Raw genomic sequence first — 21,307 nt, 5'->3', positions numbered from 1 at the left:
CAAACAGGCTAGATTGGATGTTAAATTGATAAAATTGTTAAAAATCTGAACCTCATTCTTCAGCCTTTTCCAAACTCGTCAATGGGCGAATGCCAACGGCAATTTCTGAATCTTACTCAGTAGGCCAACAATTAAAGTTTACAATTTAATTGTTAGTTTATATTCAGAGTACTAATTATGGAAAATAAAAAACAAAAATGTGGGAAAGGCAAGCTATTGGGATATTGTCCTTAGAAATGAATCCTTTTTTGTTTGCTGAGGACGATAACATTGCTACTCACATGAGGGTAGCTGCGACAGGACCTGATGTTGTCGTTGAATCCCATCCAGCGCTGGTAGTCAGGATACTCCCCCTTGTTCAGGACATACTGGTACCCCATGTAGTTGGGTCTCTCGTACGTCACCCACCAGTCACTGTCCACACGGATGGAGTTACAGCGGCTGAAGTAAGCGGACAGGTCGGCACAGTCGGTGCTGCACTCATAGTGCCGACCCTGGAAGTTCCTGTCCTCGTAGAAGATGATCTGTAAAGCAAAAAAAAAAAGAATTAATGTACTGTTTCTTAACTTCAAACAAAATGTGAAAATTTGTGAACTAACACTACCTTTCCCATGTTGAGCTGGATAAGTAGTACCTGCAGATACTTTTGCTCTGGATGGTCCAGTATTTATACAACTGACTGAGCAGCCAATACGATCAAACCCTTTGTTATTCCAAGGAGCATGTCACCTGGGTCAGCTAAAAACAAAAATTAGAATATTCCACGCAGACATTTCAGGAAAGCACCCTTTTTTTTGAGAGCATTAGTATTTGTTCTTTTATTTTTGCTTTCATGTCACTTCGATTGTATGGAAAGAGAAAAGAGACAAAGGCTCAGGGGCCTGGCCTATTCTTAGAGCAGGATGCCCACAAACTGAACTCAACACTGTTGATTCTTCCAAAGATACCCCGGTCATTATTGCTTTTGTTTATTAGTTATTTCGTATCCAAGTACAAAGTTGGTGAAAACATTGATTTGCCTAATCTTTGTGTTAATACACATATAAATGCTTAGCTGCATAATCATCAGAGTGCGATATAGTAATTCATCATCACCCCAGTGAATAATGTACCCACCCCATGGAGTACTTCGAGTTAGTCGGTGCCTGATAATATGTTGATAGAATGGAGCGACTGGACTTGTATACTCTGGAATTTAGGATGAGAGGAGATCTTATTGAAACATATAAGATTATTAAAGATTTGGACACACTAGAGGCAGGAAACATGTTCCCGATGTTGGGGAAGTCCAGAACCAGGGGCCACAGTTTAAGAATAAGGGGTAAGCCATTTAGAACGGAGATGAGGAAAAACCTTTTCTCACGGAGAGTTGTGAGTCTGTGGAATTCTCTACCTCAGAGGGCGGTGGAGGCTGGTTCTCTGGATGCTTTCAAGAGAGATCCAGACAGAGCTCTTAAAGATAGCGGAGTCAAGGGATATGGGGAGAAGGCAGGAACGGGGTACTGATTGTGGATGATGAGCCATGATCACATTGAATGGCCGTGCTGGTTCAAGAGGCTGAATGGCCTACTGCTGCACCTATTGTCTATTGTCTAATGCTTGTATTCTCCTGGCAACTCCCTTCATACTCTGGAAATTTCAGTCTCAGCTTCTCCTTTGCAATAAGCACCAAGCCTCAGTTCACCCACCACCCCTATACCATGACAATGTCAGAACTGGCACCAGCATCATTAAAAAAATTCCCATCCTTGTTTTAAAACCTTCTCACTCCTTCACCCCTTCTATCAATAGACAATAGACAATAGACAATAGGTGCAGGAGTTGGCCTTTTGGCCCCTCGAGCCAGCACCGCCATTCATTGTGATCATGGCTGATCATCCACAATCAGTACCCCGTTCCTGCCTTCTCCCCATATCCCCTGACTCCGCTATTTTTAAGAGTGTCTAGCTCTCTGTTGAAAGTATCCAGAGAACCTGCCTCCACCGCCCTCTGAGGCAGATAATTCCACAGACTCACAACTCTCCGTGAGAAAAGGTTTTTCCTCATCTCCGTTCTAAATGGCTTACCCCTTATTCTTAAACTGTGGCCCCTGGTTCTGGACTCCCCCAACATCGGGAACATGTTTCCTCCCTGACCTTCGCTTGCTCTCCAACCAACTGTGATAATACATCAATAAAATCCAGCCAAGTTCAAGTACAATGGGTGGTACGAAGAGAATGATACAGAGTTTAGAAAATAGTTTTCAGGATTGTGGCGTGGCAGTTCCAGAGCCAAAGTCCAGAGTTCATTGCAACGAATTTTGGACAATCTGGGTGAATTATGTTCAGGAGCCCGATAACAGAGGGGCAGAAGCTATTCCCACGTCTGGTGATGCGTGGCTCCAGGTTTGTGTATCTTCTGCCCAACAGGAGCTGGGAGAAGAAGGAATTGTCCGGGTATGAAAGGGTTATGACAGCTGCTTTCCCGAAGCAGATGGAGTCAATGGTGGGAGTGATGGACTCTGGTCGGAGTGATGGACTGGGCTGTATTCACACATCTCTGCAATTCCTCGTGGTCTTGGGTAGAGCTGTTCCCAAACTGAACTGTGATGCAACCTGACAGTTAATGCTGCTGTGCTGATGTGAGGAATGTTTTCATGTCCAAGTACAAAGATCAGTTGTAGAGAAAACAAGCAAAATACCAACCTCTCGATCTAAGGGCAATTGCATGCGCCTGTCATTTTGTGGCAGAGACAGAACAACCTTTCAGTCCTACCTGGGCCCACTGCCCAACCTTGATGGTCCCTCCGTGGACCTCTCCATCTCTGTCTTAGTAGATTACATATCTACCAACATCCATTACAAGGCCACAGCCTTCTTTGATGATACCCTTCTTCAGACCCTGGACATTCTAATGTGGACACTACTCTGGCAGGGTAATGGAGGCTGGTACTTTCAGATAGGAAGTGTTCAGATGAGCACTTTCAATACAATACAACTTTATTGTCATTTGAACCTCAAAAGAAGTTCAATCGAAATTTGGTTTCTGCAGTCATACAACAAGAAAAGAACCAAGACACAAAACCAACACAATTTACACAAACATCCATCACAGTGAATCTCCTTCTCACTGTGATGGAAGGCAAAGTCTTGTCTCCCCCCTGTGTTGCATTCTTCTCCCGATGTTAAAGTCCCCGGCGGGCGATGGCAAGTCCCACGGCCGTCAAGGCCGCGCGGGGCGATTTAAGGCCCCGCTCCGGGTCTTAATGTTGGAGCCTCCAGCGGGCGATGGCAAGTCCCGCGCCAGGTGATGTAAGGCCCCGCTCCGGCTCCCAATGTCCGAGCCCTCGGCGGGCGAAGGCAAGTCCCGTGGTCGTTAAAGCTGAGCCGGGCGATGCAAGGCCCCGCTCCGGTTCACTGCTTGAAATGCCATGGCAAAGAAAGAACTACATCTGAGGCTGAAGAACGGTCTCGACCTGAAACCTCACCTATTCCTGTTCTCCAGAGATGCTGCTTGACCTGTTAAGTTACTCCAGCTTTATTTATCTGTCTTCTAGTGTTGATAATACTTGTTTTTAACAATGAATAGGACTTTATAATTTGTTATTTTTAGTGTTTTTTAAAAGTTTGTGTTAATATTTTCTGGTTTGTTTTATGTGGGGGGTGAGGAAACTTTTTTTCAATCTCTTACCTTGCTGGAGATGTGATTGTTTTTCGGATTGTATCTCCGGTCGCTCTGCGGCCTAACATCATGGAGCTGGAGGCCTTGCTCGGGACTGACTTTTAGCCGTGAGCAGTGAGTTTCGATAATCGGTAACATACGTGGAGTTTATGTACGTCACCGAATACGTAAATCAGAGAGTGGCTGTAATCTCACTTCCCGGGTAACTTTGCAGGGTCCCTGCACTGCTCGTGTGAACGGGCTTCGAGATAGTTGGGCCTTTTGCATTACCTCACTGACACTGGCAGCAGCTGAACACCAGAGGGTCTTGTAAATCTCCAGCAGGCTTTCACATGCTCTCTCATTCAGAGTCAAAGAGTCATGGAGTGATACAGTGTGCAAACAGTCCCTTCGGCCCAACTGGCTCACACCAGCCAACATGTCCCAGCTACACGTCCCACCTGCCTGCCTTTGGTTCATATCCCTCCAAACCGATCCTATCCTAGTACCTGTCTAACTGTTCCTTAAACGTTGGGATAGTCCCAGCCTCAACTACTTCCTCTGGCAGCTTGTTCCATACACCCACCACCCTTTGTGTGAACAAGTTACCCCTCAGATTCCTATTAAATCTTTTCCCCTACACCTTAAACCTATGTTCTCTGGTCCTCGATTCCCCTAAACTGGGCAAGAGACTCTGTGCATCTACCCGATCTGTTCCTCTCATCATTTTATACACCTCTGTAAGATCACCCCTTATCCTCCTGCACTCCAAGGGCCCGCAGACCCAGCCTACTCAACCTCTCCCTATATCTCAGACCCTCTAGTCCTGGCAACATCCTCGTAAATCCATCTATCTATACTATTACTAAAAGTCTCATCTTGACCACTTCCTGTCTACGTTGTAAATACATTTTAGAAAAAACACTACCGTATATTGCTATGATTTTTTCACCATCTCACTCACCGTCCTCCTCTCCTCCAACCGCCCCAAGGTTTTTTCCAAAATAACAAAAAAATTATGAATGTTTAAAAAATCGTGAGGTCAGCAGATTGGTCTTCTCGCCTGTCAGTCACTATGATGAAGGTAATGCCCCTTCCGGGAGGCCAGGAGAATAATGCCCCAGAGGCCGGACATGAGTCAGTCACCACAGAAGACCACGAGTGAGAGTTGAGCCCAGAATTGTGAGTCCATGCTGTAAGTGAACTGAACTGTGAGTCTGCACTGTGCTGCTTGAACTGAACTGAAGGGTTGGTCTGCAAACTGCTCTGCTTGAACTGAATTGAAGGGTTGGTCTGCAAACTGCTCTGCTTGAACTGAATTGAAAGGTTGGTCTGCAAACTGCTCTGCTTGAACTGAGTTGAAGGTTGATCTGCAAACTGTGCTGCTTGAACTGAATGCCGCGCTCATTCCGGAAGTCCCTCTCACTGCGGAAGTCCCGCTTAGGGGAGGGGCCGCGCTCAACCGCACTCAACTGTCATACATATGTTATGTGTGAGTGTGTGATGGATGGTGTGTGTGTGTGTGTGAGAGATGGTGTGTGTGTGAGATGGAGCGTGTGTGTATGTGAGTGTGTGTGGGTGTGTGAGATGGAGTGTGTGTGTGCGATGGAGGGTGTGTGTGTGATGGAGGGTGTGTGTGAGCCCACCAGCCGTGAGTGAGGTCAACTGCCAGCCCACCAGCCGTGTGTGAGTCAACTGCCAGCCCACCAGCCGTGTGTGAGTCAACGAGGTAATGTAACAGAGGCCCAGGAGCCGTTACAGAGGGAGGAGCGACCTCCGTGTGGTGAGTTTAAAAAAACCATCGCGGGGCTTGTCTCAAACAGAGGCCCAGGAGCCGTTACAGAGGGAGGAGCGACCTCCATGTGGTGAGTTTAAAAACCATCGCGGGGCTTGTCTCAACAGAGGCCCGGGAGCCGTTACAGAGGGAGGAGCGACCTTCGTGTGATCACACTTCAAATTAAGGGGGCTGGTGGAAGCCTCTGATTGGTCGAACGGACTAGAGGAAGCAGCCGTTACAGGACTAGAGGAAGCAGCTGATTGGCTTGTATCCCGGGTAAGGCTTTATTGTATTCGGATAAGGGGGTGAATGAGGGCCAGGGCAGTTTACTGTTCTGGATGTCAGATGTGGGAGGTCATGGAGTCTGAGTGCCCTCCAGACGTCCACATCTGCGCCAGGTGCGTCGAAATGGGGCTCCTAAGGGACCGTGTTAGGAACCTGGAACAGCAACTTGATGACCTCTGTCTGGTCAGGGAGAGCGAGGAGGTCATAGATAGGAGTTACATGGAGGTGGTCACTCCAAGACCACAGGAGACAGAAAACTGGGTCACAGTTAGGAAGGGAAACGGGCAGAGGCAGGGACTGGTGAGTACCCCGGTGGCTGTACACCTTGAAAATAAGTACTCATGTTTGAGTAAGGGTGGGGGGAGACAGCCTACCTGGGGGCAGCGACAGCGGCCGGGCCTCTGGCATAAAGACCGGTCCTGTTGCTCAGAAGGGTAAGGAAAAGAAGAGGAGGGCAATTGTAATAGGGGACTCTATAGTCAGGGGGTCGGATAGGCGATTTGGTGGATGCAGACAAGAGACCCGGATGGTAGTTTGCCTCCCTGGTGCCAGGGTCAGGGATGTGTCTGAACGGGTCCAAGAAATCCTGAAATGGGAGGGAGAGGAGCCTGAAGTTGTGGTACATATAGGTACCAACGACATAGGTAAAAAAAGAGAAGAGGTCCTGAAAGAAGAATTTAGGGAGTTAGGTAGAGAGTTAAGGAGAAGGACTGCAAAGGTAACAATCTCAGGGTTACTGCCTGTGCCACGCGACAGTGAGAGTAGGAATGGAGCGAGGTGGAGGATAAATGAGTGGATGAGGGACTGGTGCAGTGGGTATGGATTCAAGTTCCTGGATCATTGGGACCTCTTTTGGGGAAGGTGCGACCTGTACAGAAGGACGGGTTGCACTTGAACTCGAGGGGGACCAATATCCTGGCGGGGAGATTTGCAAAGGCTACTGGGGAGACTTTAAACTAGTATGGTTGGGGGAGGGACTCAAATTGGGAAAGCTAGCAGTCAGTGTGTGAGGCAGGAGGCAGAGAATGGTAGCACTCTGACCCAAAATGTAGGGGAGAGAGAAGAAAAAGACAATAAACAGAATAAGAGAGGGTGGGTTTCTTAAATGTGTATATTTTAATGCTAGGAGCATTGTAAGAAAGGTGGATGAACTTAGAGCCTGGATTGACACCTGGAAGTATGATGTTGTGGCGATCAGTGAAACATGGTTGCAGGAGGGCTGTGATTGGAAACTAAATATTCCAGGATTTCGTTGCTTCAGGTGTGATAGAATTGGAGGGGCAAGAGGTGGAGGTGTTGCATTGGTTATCAGGGAAGATATTACAGCAGTGCTTTGGCAGGATAGATTAGAGGGCTTGTCTAGGGAGGCTATTTGGGTGGAACTGAGAAATGGGAAAGGGGTGGTAGCAACACTTATAGGGGTGTATTATAGACCGCCAAATGGGGAGCGAGAATTGGAAGAGCAAATATGTAAGGAGATTGCAGATATTAGTAGTAAGCACAAGGTAGTGATTGTGGGAGATTTCAATTTTCCACACATAGACTGGGAAACACATTCTGTAAATGGGCTGGATGGGTTGGAGTTTGTAAAATGTGTGCAGGATAGTTTTTTGCAGCAATACATAGAAGTACCTACTAGAGAAGGGGCGGTGCTGGACCTCCTGTTAGGAAATGAGATGGGTCAGGTGGCAGAGGTATGCGTTGGGGAACAGTTCGGGACCAGTGATCACAATACCATTAGTTTCAATATAATTATGGAGAGGGTCAGAACTGGACCTAGGGTTGAGATTTTTGATTGGAGAAAGGCTAACTTTGAGGAGATGCGAAAGGATTTAAAAGGAGTAAATTGGGACAGTTTGTTTTATGGGAAAGATGTGGAAGAGAAATGGAGTACATTTAAAGGTGAAATTTTAAGAGTACAGAATCTTTATGTCCCTGTTCGGTTGAAAGGAAATAGTAAAAATCGGAAAGAGCCATGGTTTTCAAGGGAAATTGGACACTTGGTTCGGAAAAAGAGGGAGATCTACAATAATTATAGGCAGAATGGAGTAAATGAGGTGCTTGAGGAGTAAAGAATGTAAAAAGAATCTTAAGAAATAAATTAGAAAAGCTAAAAGAAGATATGAGGTTGCTTTGGCAAGTAAGGTGAAAGTAAACCCAAAGGGTTTCTACAGCTAAATTAATAGCAAAAGGATAACGAGGGATAAAATTGGTCCATTAGAGAGTCAGAGTAGACAGCTATCTGCAGAGCCAAAAGAGATGGGGAAGATATTGAACAATTTCTTTTCTTCGGTATTCACCAAGGAGAAGGATATTGAATTATGTGAGGTAAGGGAAACAAGTATAGTAGCTATGGAAACTATGAGATTCAAAGAAGAGGAAGTACTGACACTTTTGAGAAATATAAAAGTGGATAAGTCTCCAGGTCCGGACAGGATATTCCCTAGGACATTGAGGGAAGTTAGTGTAGAAATAGCAGGGGCTATGACAGAAATATTTCAAATGTCATTAGAAACGGGAATAGTGCCGGAGGATTGGCGTACTGCGCATGTTGTTCCATTGTTTAAAAAGGGGTCTAAGAGTAAACCTAGCAATTATAGACCTGTTAGTTTGACGTCAGTGGTGGGCAAATTAATGGAAAGGATACTTAGAGATAATATATATAAGCATCTGGATAAACAGGGTCTGATTAGGAACAGTCAACATGGATTTGTGCCTGGAAGGTCATGTTTGACTAATCTTCTTGAATTTTTTGACGAGGTTACTCGGGAAATTGATGAGGGTAAAACAGTGGATGTTGTATATATGGACTTCAGTAAGGCCTTTGACAAGGTTCCTCATGGAAGGTTGGTTAAGAAGGTTCAATGGTTGGGTATTAATGGTGGAGTAGCAAGATGGATTCAACAGCGGCTGAATGGGAGATGCCAGAGAGTAATGGTGGATGGTTGTTTGTCAGGTTGGAGGCCAGTGACTAGTGGAGTGCCACAGGGATCTGTGTTGGGTCCACTGTTGTTTGTCATGTACATCAATGATCTGGATGATGGTGTGGTAAATTGGATTAGTAAGTATGCAGATGATACTAAAACAGGTGGGGTTGTGGATAATGAAGTAGATTTTCAAAGTCTACATAGAGATTTATGCCAGTTGGAAGAGTGGACTGAAAGATGGCAGATGGAGTTTAATGCTGATAAGTGTGAGGTGCTACATCTTGGCAGGACAAATCAAAATAGGATGTACATGGTAAATGGTAGGGAATTGAAGAATGCAGGTGAACAGAGGGATCTGGGAATAACTGTGCACAGTTCCCTGAAAGTGGAATCTCATGTAGATAGGGTGGTAAAGAAAGCTTTTGGTGTGCTGGCCTTTATAAATCAGAGCATTGAGTATAGAAGTTGGGATGTAATGTTAAAATTGTACAAGGCATTGGTGAGGCCAATTCTGGAGTATGGGGTACAATTTTGGTCGCCTAATTATAGGAAGGATGTCAACAAAATAGAGAGAGTACAGAGGCGATTTACTAGAATGTTGCCTGGGTTTCAGCAATTAAGTTACAGAGAAAGGTTGAACAAGTTAGGGCTTTATTCTTTGGAGCGCAGAAGGTTAAGGGGGGACTTGATAGAGGTCTTTAAAATGATGAGAGGGATAGACAGAGTTGACGTGGATAAGCTTTTCCCACTGAGAGTAGGGAAGATTCAAACAAGGGGACATGACTTGAGAATTAAGGGACAGAAGTTTAGGGGTAACATGAGGGGGAACCTCTTTACTCATAGAGTGGTGGCTGTGTGGAATGAGCTTCCAGTGAAGGTGGTGGAGGCAGGTTCGTTTTTATCATTTAAAAATAAATTGGATAGTTATATGGACGGGAAAGGAATGGAGGGTTATGGTCTGAGCGCAGGTATATGGGACATGGGGAGAATACGTGTTCGACACGGACTAGAAGGGTCGAGATGGCCTGTTTCCGTGCTGTAATTGTTATATGGTTATTATTATATGGTAACTCAATATGACACATCTTGTTCTGTATATCATCCTTGGTAACTGCTTCCTGTGTTGTCATTATATCTTCAGCCAAGGCTCAGTATATAGAACTATCAACTTTTGTTGCAGAATCCAGCCAACGATGGCAAACAACTGGAGGAACATAACAGATCAGGCAGCATCTGTGGAGGGAAATGGACAATTGACGTTTCGGGTCAGGATCATCCAGTCTGAAAGAGTAGAGGGGAAATATCCAGTACAAGGCACGATTAGTAAGTTTCAGATAACACTAAAGTGGGTGGTGTTATAGATAGTGAAGATTGCTGTAAAAAGTTACAGCACGCTCTTGATCAGCTGGGTAATAGGCAGAGGAATGGCTAATGGAATTTAATGCAGATAAGTGTGAGGTATTGTAGTTTGGAAAGTTAAAGCAGGGTAGTACCTTCACGGAGAATGGCCGGGCCCTGGGGAGTGATGCACCCAGGAGGGAGGGTGGAGGGTGGAGGGGTGGAGGGGCAGAGGGAGCAGGAGAGGGGGCCGGAGGGAGAGAGGGGGGGGGGGGGGGGCAAAGGTGAGGAAAATGGGAAGAGTGGAAGATTCCCCTGCTGGCCGAGCTTCTGTATTTTGGATGAAGACGGAGCCACCAGGACCTTGTAGATAGTATTGGTCATTGTTGGAAATAAAACCTATTGTGTAAGTTCACCCCACTACGTGTTGGTTAGATCACATTGAATCCAAGGTGAGTCAGACAATTGAATTCTTAGTTGGCTTGGAGGAAAAAATTGAATGGGTAGTTGTGGAAGGTTGTTTTTATTAATTGGAGACCTGTGACCACAGTTTAAGAATAAGGAGTAAACCATTTAGAACGGAGATGAGGAAACACTTTTTCTCACAGAGAGTAGTGAGTCTGTGGAATTCTCTGGATGGAGGCAGGTTCTCTGGATGCTTTCAAGAGAGCTAGATAGGGCTCTTAAAAATAGAGGAGTCAGGGGATATGGGGAGAAGGCAGGAAAGGGGTACTGATTGGGGATGATCAGCCAGTATCACATTGAATGACCGTGCTGGCTCGAAGGGCCGAATGGCCTACTCTTGCACCTATTGACTATTGTCTATTGTCTATTGACCCATATTGTGCTGCAGGGGTTCCACTGTTTGTTTAGCAATTTGGATGACAATATAGTATAATGTAGTGTGAGGAAGAATATCTAAATTGTCACCAGGATCCGGATCCATTGGGAAGGTGCGCCAGGGAATGGAAATTCAGATTTAACTCTGGCAACTATTAGGCATTGCACTTTGGTTGTCAATTGGATGGGTGGACTGGGTGGTGACGCAGGCATTTGGCACGTTGTTTTGGGAACGGTATTTAGTACATAAGGTGCAACATCATGATGCAACATTGGTGAGACTACACTTGCAGTGAAATTGTGTGCAGTTCTGGACACCCAGCTGTAAGAAGGTTGTCATTAAGTTGGAAAGGGTGCAGAGAATTTTCACCAAGACGTTACCTGGGCTTCAGTTGCAGGAAGAAGTTGGATAGACTAGCGCTTTATAAGAGTGTAAGAGGTTGAGGCAAGACCTTACTCAAATATATACAAACATGTGATGAGCATGGATGAATTGGAATCTGTATTTTTCACAGAGTAGAGAATTCTAAAATTGAATTGAATTGAATTGAATCCTTTATTTGTCATTCAGACCTTTCGGTCTGAACGAAATGCTGTTGCCTGCAGCCATACATGTAATAATAACAAAACACAATAAACACAAATTAACATCCACCACAGTGAGTTCACCAAACACCTCCTCACTGTGATGGAGGCAAAAGTCTTAGAGTTACTGTCTCTTCCCTCCTCTTCTCCCTCTGCGCCGAGGCGATACCCCACCGGGCGATGGTATCAGTCCCGCGGTTCAAGCTCCGCGGCCCGGGGGTGGTCGAGGCTGCCCGCAGCTGTTGCAACGGGTGCTCCGGAAAACAGGCACCAGCCTGTGACCTGCGAGCTCCCGACATTGTCTTCCACTGGCCCGCGGCCGAGCCCCGGATCCAGGTCGCCGCCGCCTCAGCCGCCGGAGCACCGTCTCCGCCCCGCACCGGGCCGCCCACAAGGCAGCGTCTCAGCCCCGCACCGGGCTGCCCCCACGGGAGCACCTTCCAGCCGGGAGCCGGGAGCCGGTCCGCCCTCACCGGAGCGCCTTCCAGCCGATAGCCAGGCCACCCACACGGCAGCGTCTCAGCCCCGCACCGGGCTGCTCACACGGGAGCGCCTTCCAGCTGGCAGCCGTGCCGCTCACACGAGAGTGTCTCAGCCCCGCGCCGTCCACCCTCACCGGAGCGCCGAGTCGTGCCGCTACCCGGACGTCGCCGCAGCTCAAAGACGGCCAGCCTCGCGTTGGTGAGTCCTGGCTGGCTCTACCTCCGGATCCTCGAGGTCGGTCGCAGGTTGGAGGCCGCCAGCTCCGCCATTAGGCCTCAGCGCAGACGGGGGAAGAGAAGGGGGATACGACAAAAAAGTCGCATTCCCCCGAAGGGAGAGACAGAAAGCTCTGTTTCACCCTCCCCCCACACACATAACACCACCTAATAACCAAAAAAATTACTAAACTAGACAAAAAAAACAATACAAAAAGTAAAAACAGACAGACTGCAGGCGAGCCGCAGCCGTATCACAGCGCCGCCACTTCCGGAACTAGAGTGAATGGGCTTTATGTGAGAGGGGAAAGATTTAAGAGGGACCTCTGGGAGCTTTTTCACTCTGGGGGGTTGCCCGTATCTGGAATGAAGTGCCACAGGATGTTAGGACAAAATTAGGACTTTCAAAAAATATTTGGACACATATATGGAAAGAGTTCAGAGGCATATGGGTCATATACAGGGAAATGGGACTAGCCCAGAAAGGCAACTTGGGCAACATGGGCAAGTTTCCTTCTCCATACACTATGACTCTATGGAACGTAGACACCAGGCCTACTATTGTAGATAATCCATGGTTTTCCATGCTCTGCTGATGGAATGTTTGGATGATCTAGTGCATTGGCAAGTGAACAACAAATTTCCTATCTTGGCAGTGGCTAAGTTAGTATGATAGTAGAAGTTCCTAAATGCCTTCAAATAGACATATTTGGGGTGAAAATAAGAAATGGACAATTGTTCATTTCAAAAATAGTTTATTTGCAATGAAAAATATATAGAAAACCAAAACCTTGCAAAAATCTTATTACATTTTTGGTGTCATTACATTTAATATTGCTAGTGTTATACACAGTAGTGTTAAGGGCCTGTCCCACTTTCCCGAATTATTCACAAATTCTCCCGAGTTTTCAAACTCCGTAGCATGTTCGTAACGAGTCCGTAGGAGTCCGTGGATATATTGTAGCGGCTCGTTATGCCAGCCATAGGTATTCGGGGCATCAGGTAAGTCTTGGTATTCGGGGCATCAGCATGATGAAAAATATCCACCAGTAAAAAGAAATAGCCCCGAGTACCTACGGCTGGCATAACGAGCCGTTACGATATATCCACGGGCACCTACAGCCTCCTACGGACTCGTTACGAACATTCTGCGAGTTTGAAAACTCGGGAGAATTCGTGAATATCTCGGGAAAGTGGGACAGGCCCTTTAGCAACTTGCTTTTTTTACGCTTAGCATGTGGAGCTCTGGAGTGATAACATTTCCATTGTTGGTGGGTGTCCCCACCAGACTCAGACCCTCAATGTCCAGCAACAATGTCCTCCCCCACAAAGCCTTCAAGTTGGCTGCACCAAACCTCAGTATGGAATTTAGAAGGATGAGAGGGAATCTTGTAGATACATATAAAATCCTTAGAGGATTGGTCAGGGTAGATGCAGGAAAAATGTTCTCGATGTTGGGGGAGTCCAGAAACAGGGGTCACAGTTTAAGAAAATTTAGGACTGAGATGCCGAAAACTTTTTTTCACCCAGAGAGGCCAATTCACTGGATGTTTTCAAGAGAGAGTTAGATTTAGCTCTTAGGGCTAAAGGGAATCAAGGGATATGGGGAAAAATCCAGAACGAGGAATTGATTTTGGATGATCAGCCATGATCATATTGAATGGCGGTGGCTCGAAGGGCCGAATGACCTACTCCTGCACCTATTTTTTAATGTTTTTATGTCCCTCAGGTCGTATGCCTGTAGTCTGGAATGGGCCAGTTGGCAACTGAAGAAGGGTCTCGACCAGATACGTCACCCATTCCTTTTGTCCAGAGATGCTGCCTGTCCCGTTGAGTTACTCCAGCATTTTGTGCCTATCTTCAGCTAGCAACATTCCCTAATGGACATCTCGTTGAGCTGGAAGACCAACAAGGTTCAGGCAGGCCAAAGAGTGGCGTTCACTGGATTGATTGTCTTCCAGCAGCACACTGCCTGTTTCACAATACTGTATGTCCCTGCGAACAATCTGTAAGTCAGGGTCCTCTGTTACACAGCTGCTTGGGATGAACAGTGACAAAGATCCTTGCATCTAACCACACCCTCTTAGGGTCAAGTACAACAGCCCTGAGAGCATCTCATACCTGATGACAATGTTTTTACGGTTATTGACGGGAGCGCTGCTCCCACTCTCCAAATTTTGTTTGACCTTGGCAATCTGCTGCAGCTAATTATTGTTGTACGCTTTAACCCCTCTGAACCAGATCCCGGAACCTTCAGGTAGTCAGACCTGACTTTAGACTTTGGAGATTCAGTGTGGATGTAGGCCCTTTGCTCCACTGAGTCCGGGCAGACCAGCGACCACCCCATAAACTAAAGGGCCTCTCCCACTTGGGCGCCACTTGCGCGTCACGCAGGTGGCGCACAATGATTTTGTACATCCCCAAATCCTGGGGCGTCACTGACTACGTGCGTGCGTAATGCGCACCATGCGCACATCACGTGCACGGCACAATGTGCGCGTAAATGATGTAGCGTAAATGACGCGCAAATGACGCCCAAGTGGGACAGGCCCTTAACACTCTCCTACACACTAGGGACCTAGAGTGGGTAATCCTGCCTGACTCCAGCCGTGACGGGGAAGCTATCCCTTTCCCACTCATTGATTTGGACTGCATTATGGATATCTGTGTAGAGCAGTGGGATCCAGTTACTGATTGATTGATTGATTGATTGATTACTTTATTAATCCCCTTATTCAGGGGAAATTCTGATGTCCTTGCAGCACACTAATAAAAATACAACACAGTATTCATAAAGAAATTCAACACCAAAACATCCCCCCACAGTGATTCCCACTGTGGGGGAAGGCACAAAGTCCAGTCCCCATCCTCTTGTCCACCCATAGTCGGGCCTATTGAGGCCTCCACAGTCGCCGCCACGGCGCCCGATGTTCTCGCCGGGTGATGGTGCTCCGGCGTTGGGAGAACCCCCAGTGGCCTGGGGTGCCAGGAACGGCCGCCTTCTTACCGGAGACCGCGGCTTCCAAGCCAACAGACCACGCCAGACGGAGCTCCGCACACTGATGATCTCGGCTAGATGTAAGTTCAACGTCGCAGCTGGCTGCTCCGCAGAACCGCGGCTCCACGATGTTTTCCTCGGCGGTACCAAGCATAGTGGAGTCCCAGCGCGGCGACCCAGGAAAGGCATCGCCCGCTCCGCAATAGCGCTCCAGCGCTGCGCCGCCGCCAACGCCGACGTTCTGCGCCGCCGCCAAAGCCGATGTTCTGGCCAGGTCCCCTCAGGGAAACGTCGCTCCAGGACCCGCTGGTAGGCCGCGAGGACAGGTCGAAGACGCTGCTCGGAGGAAGGCAACCCCTCCGACCAGGTAGGGACTTAGAAAAGCAGTTTCCCCCTTCCCCCCCACCACCCCCCACACATAAAAGATTTAGACCCCCTGACTGTACACTTAACGAACTAAAAATAATAAAAAAGAAGGGGAAAAAACGGACAGCTGCAGGACAGGCAGCCGTTCAGGACAGCGCCTCCTCCGGATTCACACCCCAGAGCCCAGTGTGGAGAACACTCCATCATGTATGTGTGCAATACATACGCAGGACTGTCAAAGGCCTTCTCCTGGTCCAAGCTGACCAGGCAGGATTCCATCCCTCAGTCCTGCATATGGGCTATGGTGTCCCTGGCGGCACAAAGTTGCCCGTAATTTTCCAGGCAAGAGCATCACAGGTTTATTTTCCAGGTAGATTGTCTCTCTCAGAGCAGAGTTGACCCGGTTGGCAATGAACCTTTGACAGCATTATATAGTCCACGTGTAGCAGTGAGATGGATCTACAATTCCTGATGTCCTTCTTCTACTTATAGATCAGGGTGATGATGATGCCCTTTTTCATGGAGTCTTGCCAGACATTTTGCCAGAACAGTCTGCAGTTCAGTAGAACCTTTGGTTGTGTTGATGATAGTCAAAGGATAGAATTACGTTAGCTCAGATGCCCAGTTTATGACACTGACTACAATGTCAATGTTCATGGTGAGGGTTTTTGACATGGAGATCAAGTAGATGTATAGACTCCATCAAAAACTATCCAAAAACACAAGGATGTGGGTGTGCACACACACATACATTCACTGCATCACATCAAGAACCACCATGCATTCAAGAAAGCTCATCAACGCCTCTGCTTACGTAGAGGGCTTGGGAAGTACAGCATGTCCCCTACAACTCTCACCAACTTCTACAGATGCGCCGTGGAAATCATTTCATCGGGGTGCATCACAATTGAGAACAGCTCCATTCCGCAAGAAATTGCAGAGACTTGTGGATGTAGCCCAGACCACAAACCAACCTCCCCTCCATTGACTCCACCTACATTCCACGCTACTTCAGCAAGGCCGCAAACATAATCAAGCGCCGGTCTCACCCCGGTCACCCCATCTTCTCCCCTCAGGCAAGTGGTACAGAAGTTTGAAAACGTGCACTTCCAGAATCAGTGACAGTTTCTTCCCAGCTGTTATCAGGTGACTGAACCATCCTCCCATCAGCTAGCGTGTGGTCCTGACCTCCCATCTATCCATTAGAGACATTTGAACTGTAGTCGGACTTCAATGTCATATCTTGCACTAAATATCTTACCCTTATCCTACCCTTTATCCGTGCACTGTGGACAGCTTGATTGTGTTCATGTATTGCAGCAATTCTACCGCTGCGCCACTCTGACAGGAAGGGCACGGAAGATCAGTCCGGTCAGTTGTCAAAGAGCATGGACTCACTCTTCATGCAGTTTATTCTGGATCTCTATACCACCTGAAACTGGTCGGAGATGCTGATCAACCTGTGACCGACCGTGGATCCAAGTAGAAGTCAGCGACATCGTCCATGTGCAGGTTGGTTCTGTTCTGAGAGCTCCCACTGCCTGGCAATGCCACCTTTCTTAAGCTCCCATCCTTCCTGGGTAGCATAACTGGGTAGCATGGCTGGGTCATATGACTAAGTAGCATGACTTGATTTGAGTATAGGAGCAGGGAGGATTTGAGCATAGGAGCAGGGAGGTTCTACTGCAGTTGTACAGGGTCTTGGTGAGACCACACCTGGAGTATTGCGTACAGTTTTGGTCTCCTAATCTGAGGAAAGACATTCTTGCCATAGAGGGAGTACAGAGAAGGTTCACCAGACTGATTCCTGGGATGGCAGGACTTTCATATGAAGAAAGACTGGATAGACTCGGCTTGTACTCGCTAGAATTTAGAAGATTGAGGGGGGGATCTTATCGAAACTTACAAAATTCTTAAGGGGTTGGACAGGCTAGATGCAGGAAGATTATTCCCGATGTTGGGGAAGTCCAGAACAAGGGGTCACAGTTTAACGATAAGGGGGGAGTCTTTTAGGACCGAGATGAGAAAAACATTTTTCACACAGAGTGGTGAATCTGTGGAATTCTCTGCCACAGAAGCTAGTTGAGGCTAGTTCATTGGCTATATTTAAGAGGGAGTTAGATGTGGCCCTTGTGGCTAAAGGGATCAGGGGGTATGGAGAGAAGGCAGGTACAGGATACTGAGTTGGATGATCAGCCATGATCATATTGAATGGCGGTGCAGGCTCGAAGGGCCAAATGGCCTACTCCTGCCCTATTTTCTATGTTTCTATGTTTCTATGACTGGGTAGTATGCAAACAAAAAGTACACGTGACTATAATCTAAACTAAACGAATACAATTCCCCTCTGAAAGGTGTAATTCAGATTTAATTACACACCCGTGGCCAATGCGGCCATTGAAATGGAGGGGAGGGGGGCCTATGAAATGGGGGGCAGGAAGCATAATCTATCTGGCAGGATATGCAACTTCCTATTAGGATTATCATTTTCACCACTTTTCATGGAAATCGAGTTATAAATGAGGCGATTACCAAAACAAAATCAAGGGAGCAGCATTTTATTTTTTTTTCAGAAATGCTTCAACATGACAAATTCATATTTTTTCGCAACAATCTAGAAGTCCCTCATGCGCCTGAAAGACCCGATGGTGGAGTTGTAGCCGCCCCAGTCATTGTATTTCCTGTACTCCCCGGGTCTCATGAAGTACTGTCGGCCTCTGTAGTTGGGTTGTTCATAGAAGATCCAGTGACCATCCATCACGTGGCAGGAGTGAATGTCACGGTTACGGAAACGATCGTAGACGGAGGGACAGTCGTCCATGAATTCCATCATCTGTCCTCCAAAGTCAGGCCTCTCGTAAATCTTCATCCTGTAGTTGCCACCTCGGTTCTGGAATAGAAAGTTAATAAATCAAAGCATTCAGCAAAAAATATATATTTTTATGCTCATTAATGTATCTACCTCCATTAGGTTATTGCAGTTGCAGGTGAGATCTTAGCCCAAGAGCATTCAATAAGTGGATACTTCAGATTAATGATACATCGATGAAGATGAAGGCTAAGTTGAATTTGACAATGGATTATTATTAATTTATTAAACGCGAAAATCTCTAAGATAAAATTGAAAAAAAACTCAAAACGTTAGAAACCATAATTGTTTTCTCAATAGTGCGTAGATTATCGGCAAGATTACAACTAGAAACACTATTAACGGGTCTCAGCTTGTATTGTCAAAATATTTGAAAATGTTTTGGCGAGCTTTCAGAAAAAAATGGAAGCTTTCATTGTCGAACCAAGGTATGAAGAAAGGTATTCCAAAACCGAATATAGAAAGAAATGACTTATTCTAGCTTTAAATGATCAATCATGAGTCAAGAGTCAAGAGTGTTTTATTGTCATATGTCCCAGATAGAACAATGACAATCTTACTTGCTGCAGCACAACAGAATATGCAAACATAGTATAATATGACAAACGAGAGAGAGAAAAGGAAAGCTCAGTGTGTATATGCACACATACTCACAACGTACCCACAAACAAAACAGTGCAACAATAATAATAATAATAGTCTATTGTAGTTCAGAGCCGATATGAGGTTGTAGTGCTTAATAGCCTGATGGCTGTAGGGAAGAAGCTGTTCATAAACCTGGTCGTTATGGTTTTCATGTTCCTGTACCTTTTTCCCAATGGCAGTGGTGAAATGAGTGTGTGGTCAGGGTGGTGTTGCTCTCAGATGATGCTGGCTGCCTTTTTGAGTCAGCGACTCTGGTAAATCCCTTCGATGGTGGGGAGGTCAGAGCCAGTGATGGACTGGGCAGTGGTCACAACTTGTTGCAGTCTTTTCCGCTCCTGGACATTCAAGTTGCCAAACCAGACAATGATGCAATCAGTCAATATGCTCTCTACTGTGCATGTTAGGAGCGGGAGCAATCACAATGCAACCAGTTCACATCAGTGACGGAGCAGGTAATATATTTAAAGACAACATAGGCCAACCAAGGGCAACTAGGGTGTTTAATTCAACCTTCATGATATTGCTGTGAAACAAATTTCCAGCAAGTACTGGAAGCTTCTAGCCCAGCCACTGTCAGCACATCCAACACATTGGTCTCCTCAACACTGAGTTGTATTCTGATGTATTCAAGAGAGAGTTAGATATAGCTCTTAGGGCTAACGGAATCAAGGGATATGGGGAGAAAGCAGAAACGGGGTACTGATTTTGGATGATCAGACATGGTCACGTTGACTGCCGGTGCTGGCTCGAAGGGCCAAATGGTCTACTCCTGCACCTATTTTCTACGTTTCTATGTTGCGTTGTGCGCTGTAATACTCCTCAACACTCCTGTACACATCCATATATAGGGGCTGTACATAAATCAGGCATTCATAATCTGGGAAGGACCTGTATTCCAATATTATCTTGGGAATTGGGGTGAATCTGCTATATGATCTATTTTGTGAATAGAAGTTTGGATTTAGTTCCAAGCAGAATGTGCACAAGGGTTAGGTGGGGCAAAGGTAATGATGCCGTTACCACCAAATAATTTCAACACTTGCTAATTCTAAAAGCCCTTCATAAATAGGATTTGTAGGACAATATTTGCAACTCTGCATGTACATGAGAAGAGTGAAAACCCACCCAGTACTGTCCATGCCAAGGTAAGTGCCATCCCCACTGGTTAAATCTGCCTCAACTTAGAAAACTCCACATGAAAACAATAAACTTTTGTGTAGCTTTTAAAGAGAAGTGTGCAGGAAGGAACTGCAGTTGGTGGTTTAAACCGAAGATAGACACAAAAAGCTGGAATAACTCAGCGGGACAGGCAGCATCTCTGGAGAAAAGGAATAGGTGATGTTTCGGGTCGAGACCCTTCTTCAGAAGAGGAGCTCCAGTTAAGAAGCAAGAAGTGTTTTAGTGAAGCCTGCAGTTTCATGTTTCGTTTCAAACTTGAAATAGCACAAAGCAGGAAGATTAAAGTGTGGATCTGTCATGAATGACAGAAAAAAGGAAGAACAATAAAAATCTTAATATTTATATTAAAAAATAGGTTACTAATCTCAAAGAAAGAACATTGTTAACAGTTCCTAACAAAAAGGAGTTACAGTAAATTATAATTTACGTGTCTTCCACGCACCTGAGGGTAACTGCGGCATGACTTGACACAGTCATTGAATCCCATCCAGCGCTGGTAGTCAGGATACTCCCCCCTGTTCAGGACATACTGGTACCCCATGTAGTTGGGTTTCTCGTACGCCACCCACCAGTCACTGTCCACGCGGATGGAGTTACAGCGGCTGAAGTAAGGGGACAGGTCGGCACAGTCGGTGCTGCACTCATAGTGACGACCCTGGAAGTTCCTGTCCTCGTAGAAGTTGATCTGTGGGGAATTAAACAGGTGAGTTATTATTTTTCATCTGGTTGAAACATTATTGCCAAATTCTGAAAACACGGGGGCTGCCTTGCCTTTCCCATTTTGAGCTTCAGTATGGAATCCCACCTGTATACAACACTGCCTCATTCAGCAGGGTATTTATATGCTGAACCAAAATGCCACCGTAGGAAATACCTTTGTTATTCTAATGGTTTCAGTAGTATATATCAGCAAAAAGACAAAGTTAGAATAAAACCTTCCAGCACGGCAGACAAAGCCGTGTGATTCAGGTTTATAGATGACCTCTGATTCTTTTTCATTCTGCTTTGATGCTGTTTAATTGTTCTGGGCCAAATGTTCATGAACAAGTGCTGAAGGTGCATCCATTGGTCAGCCTAGTCATGGCTTTATTACCACTTTTTTATTACTTATCTTTTACAGAAGATGAAATGTGACTTTGTCCTGGATATCAAAGATGTCTT

At 46.2% G+C, this 21,307-nt stretch overlaps 2 protein-coding genes across 3 annotated transcripts in view; both read right to left on the bottom strand.

Annotated features, from left to right (window-relative positions):
• LOC116974956 (gamma-crystallin S-1-like) overlaps nt 1–21,307 on the bottom strand; it is a 131,784-nt gene that overhangs the window by 997 nt on the left and 109,480 nt on the right. Inside the window, exons 1-2 of one of the 2 annotated variants that reach the window (XM_033023576.1) lie at nt 605–635; nt 282–524 (exon numbers count right to left, since the gene is read on the bottom strand). In XM_033023576.1, the coding sequence (XP_032879467.1) occupies nt 282–524; nt 605–613 (252 nt within the window). In that variant the 5' untranslated portion in view covers nt 614–635. Of the gene's footprint in view, nt 1–281; nt 525–604; nt 636–21,307 lie in introns of those variants that run through there. The other variant, XM_033023577.1, reaches the window with a different exon arrangement.
• LOC116974968 (gamma-crystallin S-1-like) lies at nt 17,992–20,950 on the bottom strand. The gene is made up of 3 exons (XM_033023590.1): nt 20,918–20,950; nt 20,589–20,831; nt 17,992–18,343 (listed from the first exon to the last, which is right to left on the bottom strand). Exons 1-3 carry the CDS (start codon nt 20,924–20,926, stop codon nt 18,068–18,070), a joined length of 528 nt encoding a protein of 175 aa, XP_032879481.1. The 5' UTR covers nt 20,927–20,950; the 3' UTR covers nt 17,992–18,067.

Source organism: Amblyraja radiata, chromosome 7, assembly GCF_010909765.2.
Source record: "Amblyraja radiata isolate CabotCenter1 chromosome 7, sAmbRad1.1.pri, whole genome shotgun sequence".
NCBI lineage: Eukaryota > Metazoa > Chordata > Chondrichthyes > Rajiformes > Rajidae > Amblyraja > Amblyraja radiata.
Note: the sequence above shows the minus strand (reverse complement) of the source record. Positions and strands in the feature narration are given on the sequence as shown.